This window comes from Acanthisitta chloris, unplaced genomic scaffold, assembly GCF_000695815.1.
Source record: "Acanthisitta chloris isolate BGI_N310 unplaced genomic scaffold, ASM69581v1 scaffold8386, whole genome shotgun sequence".
Lineage (NCBI taxonomy): Eukaryota > Metazoa > Chordata > Aves > Passeriformes > Acanthisittidae > Acanthisitta > Acanthisitta chloris.
This window is the reverse complement of record NW_008678673.1, coordinates 17,264-22,919: the sequence shown is the minus strand read 5'-3', so window position 1 is coordinate 22,919 and position 5,656 is coordinate 17,264. Positions and strand designations below refer to the sequence as shown.

The window sequence follows — 5,656 nt, the reverse complement described above, 5'->3', positions numbered from 1 at the left end:
CCCCCCCCCCCCATGGCTAGTTCAGAAATCCCTAGTGTAGCTGACATTTTGTCCCCTCTATTAACACTCCCACACCATGGCTAGTTGAGAAATCTCTAGTGTCGAAACCATGTTAAGCCTAACACTGATATAAAATCAGAAGGAGCTACTACTTCAATAGGACATCAACACGCTCAAGGAAGAGAAGCAACACCCCAATTTTAAACCACCCATTGCTGCTGTCATCTTTGAAATTGCATTCAAACATACTCACTTACTTTTCAATAGTCAAAGCAACAACACACAAGTTAGCCCCAGAATGTAGTTCCTGAACACCAGACAGTTTTTAGAAGCCTGCAATAGTCTGTATGCCCAAATGTTCCCAGTCCGTACCTTGGCTCCCAGACAAGTCTCAAAGTCCTTCTTCATATCTGACACAGCAACTTTGTCCTGAGGTCTTTTTGGTCCACTGCAGCAAGGCACAACAGTATGGAGATCCAACTCAACAACCTACTCAAGTAAGATGAAGAGAGAGTAGTTCAGCATTGCATGACAGGTTGAAGGCAGTTAAACCACAGGTATGCTTACCTCTGCTGTTGAACGGATGCTAAGTCTGCACACCTTTAAGTTTATTTGCAGAAATTATCAGACACACGAGAAGGGAAAATTCAGAAGAAAAGGAACAGTTCTACTTTTAGACACTGCCAGCTCACACATATGGCTATCAAAAGTACCACAGTTACTGAAAACTCCAATGTGACTAAAGCATCTAACAATATATATGATTTTTTTAATTATGTCTTTTCACATGCTAGCAGCAAGGTCCTCTTCAGAAAAAAAAAGATGTGAAGAAATCTGGGTACTAACACAAACTAAAGCAGACTATTCATCTGTTCCTCACACATATTTCAAATTTGTTTTTATAGTGTGCTGCATCTTTCCGTATGTACTAAGGTTTTTGAATAATCATGCAAACCTGAACACATGTTACAAGATAAAATTGTACTGTAGTGAAAACCAGGAATACTCTTGAATTTCCTGGACACAGAGTAAGATCTTGGTCTTCTTGCATAGAGAATGACTTGTGTGGTAGCTGTTACCACACAGTGCTTTTAAGTGTCCTGATCATACAGTGAAGGAACTTGATGAACACTAAAACTGCAACAAGACTTACAGAGACAACATCCACATTATCTTCATAGCTATGTTTGAGTCTGGACAAAACCACACAGAACAAATTGCAGAATCTGCACCAGCTAGAGGTCAATTAAGAGCATATCTATACCTATGCCCAAGTTTTCACACCTGAGGAGCCAGCTGACTCATTCCACTGGGCCTTAAGATAAGACAGCTGTGTTGCCCGAACCAAAGGATAAGGAGTCACTAGGCCTTAGTTTCTGTGAAAAACAGGCAACTGTCACAATAAAACAGGACAGGGCATAAAGCAAGGATCCAGAAGGCAGAGTAGTTTCTAACCTGTGTGAAGTCTGGATCCTGAGAGGAGTTCTTGAAATCTCTTAGCATTCCCACTGCTTCAAGATACCTTTTAGTGCACATAACCTTCTCTTTGTCACGGCCTAAGATGAGAGCCAGATATTGCAAAAACAACATGGAAATGAAACAGAGGAACAACCATCTGACAGAACAAGCAAACATGCATAACAGGCTGTTTAACTGTTCACACTGTACATAGCACTACAAGACCCTTTCAAGACAAACATTAGAGGCTCACTAAAAACAAAGCAATTGAACAGACTTAGTGGATTTTGCAGAACAAAAACTTAGGTTCCTACTTCTGTCATCTGAACAAACTGGGTTCAGGCAGGACTAAGCAGGCATTTAGTTGCCAAACAGTCTAACACTCAGCTCTTCCTAAATATGCAGCCTAAGAGCAAGAAACAGCCTGAACAAGCAGGTATGGGTTAAAAAATGCACTGAAGCTCAGAAGGCTCCACCTGATTCAATCCCACTGCTGGTCACACCATATAGACATGAAATCCTGCTTTTAATTACATCTTTAACTTGTGGTTTATTCTTACACTCACCAGTTTGCATCAGGTACCCAATGCTAATATCATCCACAGGGAAATAGGCAGCTGTTGCTCCGTACTCTGGACACATATTGGCAATGGTGGCTCGGGCAGCAATTGACAGCTGGGCTACACCAGGACCAAAAAACTCCACAAATTTACCCACAACTCCAACTTGGCGAAGATGCTGTTATAAAAATACAGAGCCATTTGAAACTAGGAATTTTTTGGTACACTAAATCACAAAGATGAGGACACAGATGTAAAATTTCAATAATAAGGTGCAGCACAGGAACATATTCCTTCTAAAACTTGTTCCTCCTCTCATTTAAACTACACTCTATCTTACAGCAACTGTATTTTTCTCAACATGATGTCCTAAGATTTGAAAAGCTGCGTGTGGGGTCTTCAGTCAGCAAATCCAGGAAGATGGGAAAACAGGGAGAACCAACTGCAGGAGTACATAAATCAAACTGAACACACACCCCCAACATCTGAATGAAAGAATAAAAACACCATTAGGTTTCCACATTTGGAGGTGTCTCTAGAGGCAACATCCCATGATGAACTTGCGTGCCAGACTTCTGGCCTCAGCAACATTATTGCTGACCCAGTAAAGTTCTTAATTCAGCGACAATCCACAGAGTGAATTAACATATTATAAACATATGGCATGTGAGTCAAATACCTGCACATCCAAGAAATCAGATTGCAGTACTTACTACCTGGTTTTCAAGTTTTACATTGCCTTATTTTAATTGGGGATGACAAAAACAAGTTGTTGTGTTTGTTTTGATGCATCAGACAAACAAGATCCTTTTACAAGCACTGTTGTTCCAAAATATTAGTGAATTCCAATATATTCCAACATATATTTTATTTGGCTTCTGGGAAACAGATTTGCCTAGCAAATTGTCCTTGGGCAGCTGATTCCAACCCATACAGAGTGATAAATCTTATATAAAAGTCAAAAATGGCTATGTGGAAGCACATGCAGGGTTCTTAAGAATGAAGTACCATGGCTCTGTCCTACAGCACATGTATAGCTCACAGCAGTAAAGGAAAAACATCAAACCAAGTTCTTTACCTTGGTAATGGTGAGCACAATGTCAGTGGATGTTACCAGTGGCTGAGGGTTCCCTAACAGCTTATAGCCAACCACCTCAGGAAGCACCATACTGATCGGCTGGCCCAACATCACTGCTTCTGCTTCAATGCCACCAACACCTGTATGCAACAGGAGTATATAGTGCAACTATTCAGAAAGATAGTAACATACCAAAGAACAACACACAAAGTCAATTGCCTGATGTGTACTCTATTTAAGGTGTGAAAGAGGAGAGAAAGCAGACAGCCTTAGTCTTCTGCTAAGAGGTACTCCTCATCTTGCTTCAGTTTCTGCAAGGCTGGGCTGTTAAATCTCTTTCCATTTCATACCGTCATCCCTGTTCCTAAGCTGTTAGACAGGATATTAGGTAAATTTAAGTACCTAACACTGTGGATGCTTGGCTCTTACAGTAACAGATGCTAAAGTTTTACTTATCATAAACAAAGAATCACTGATGTGGCATTGGGCATGGTGTGCTGTGAGTGAAATGTATGCAGACCATGACTGTTGGTCACCAAGGAAAACTCAAGATAGTTTCAAGGAAGGAAAGATTACTAAAGAATACTAAAAGAAAAGCTACTTGTTAAGGCAAAAATACTTCCCCTTAGGTCTATCAAGTTTCAACAGGGTATGGGGTTATGCAGGTGAGAACCTTTTCATAAGCACATCTTCACTATTACAGAATGCAATTCAAGTTACTACTTAATTTCGCTAATTCAATAAGGCAAAGTATCAAGCTGTCATAATCATACACAAGCTAAAACCAATACAATGTTTACTAGCAATTTGGTATTAGGCAGCAGTTTTAGAACTTTCTGCCTACTGGTTATGCTTATCTTCTACTCTGAAACCTTCTTCTACTTTTTGTTTAGCTTAATTAATACTGAGCTAGAACAAACTGCCTGTAATAGCTGCTTAAGTATGCCAAACCACTATTCCAATCTATTTTCCCACTTAATCTAAGAATGGTTCTGAAAAATAATTTCCAATTTCTTTTATGCAAAATGATATAGCTGTGTTTATTTAAAAGATAATTCGTGACAGATCCAATCATGTGGCTCCTTTCACTAAGTTTTGTCTCATTTTTAAACAGTCAGGCTAGTCAACATAACTGACAGACTGCCACAGACAGGAATGAAGCAAGTTCAGCATTAACAGACACTAGCAAGCAATGTTGGATCCAAGAGTATGCACTTTGAGCACATACAGAATAGACTATGCCCAGCCACACTTCTCAAATTCTGGAGAAAAATGAGGTTAAGAGTCACACTCTTCTGAGCAGCTACTGGTGTTGCGACATCATCTAAATGATGGCTCCATGTGTATGGTGCAACCAAATATAGAATAAGAGGCATGTCTAATCCTGAAGATAAATTGAACTTGTTTACATTTGTATTCTAACCCAGCAGGAACTCTTTCACCCTTGATAGAAAGTCTCAATCAACCAATATTGCTACAATAGTACAGGTAGGATATTAAAAACACAGTCTTATCACATGTAGTACTCAGAATTTCACAAGTACATCTGTGAAGAACTGGCAAATGCTCTTTAAAAACACGATGTGTCCTGTATTTGTGCAGTAGCTATTTCAATAGGGTTCCTATCACCATAACACAGTAAAATAAAAACTCAGCTGAAGTTTTTGCTATGATGTAGGAAGACTGCAAATACTTTTATTCCACAGCTACTCATGTATTCAATAATTCAAACACTGCACTTCACCACTACAAGTTAAAAAACAATAAACTTTATATTTATTCCTGTAACAAGTATTCTGCAGAGTACTGGTACAAGAAAATATTTCACAGTGCAGTTTTTCATAATGGCCTCTCCAGTCCTATTTAACTCACTCAGATGCAATTTTTGGCACCTTTAGTTTAACAGATTAGGATTTGCAATACTTATTGGACAAGTCAACACTTTGAAAATAGCCAAGTGACTAAGCAACAATAGGATGGACAATGATGCTTCAATTCCCTTTCTTTATTTAATGTTTTCCTTATTTACTTCCTTGTGATTTAAATGCAGAATAAATATATGAAATAATCAAACATAAAACAAACAACACATAGCAGAAATCATCTGAAGCTGTTATCATAACAGGGAGTTTAGTTACAAAGTCTCAAATAACTGTAAGAGACCTTATCAGGTTACTTGGTTAGTCTGTGTACTGTGTCTGGGTGGCATGGAGGTTACTTTTCTTCATAGCAGCCCATATAGTGCCAAGTTTTAGATTTGTGACCAAACCAGTGTTGATAACATGCCAGTGTTTTAGCTATTGCTAAGCAGTGCTTACACGGTCTCAATAGATTTTGTTTCCCATTCTGTCCCTCAGCAAGTAAGCTGGAGTGGGCAAGACATTGTGAGGGGCACAGCCAAGACAGCTGATGCGAATTGAACAAGATATTCTATGCCATAAAACACCATGCTCAGCATCAAAACTGTGAGGCTGGGGGTGGGGAGAATTTTTCCAGAGTAGCTGCTGCCCAAGGACTTGCTAGACTTCGGTGTGCTGATGAGAGGTAGTGACTATCTTTG

The 5,656-nt window shown here is 39.3% G+C and overlaps 1 protein-coding gene across 1 annotated transcript in view; it reads right to left on the bottom strand.

The window, feature by feature from the left end:
- The window catches only part of ACO1 (aconitase 1, soluble), a 23,719-nt gene that overhangs the window by 11,981 nt on the left and 6,082 nt on the right, over positions 1 to 5,656 (bottom strand). The window contains exons 6-9 of the mRNA XM_009076985.1: positions 3,097 to 3,236; positions 2,025 to 2,196; positions 1,456 to 1,556; positions 373 to 489 (exon numbers count right to left, since the gene is read on the bottom strand). Coding sequence (XP_009075233.1) covers positions 373 to 489; positions 1,456 to 1,556; positions 2,025 to 2,196; positions 3,097 to 3,236 — 530 coding nt within the window. The remainder of the gene's footprint in view (positions 1 to 372; positions 490 to 1,455; positions 1,557 to 2,024; positions 2,197 to 3,096; positions 3,237 to 5,656) is intronic.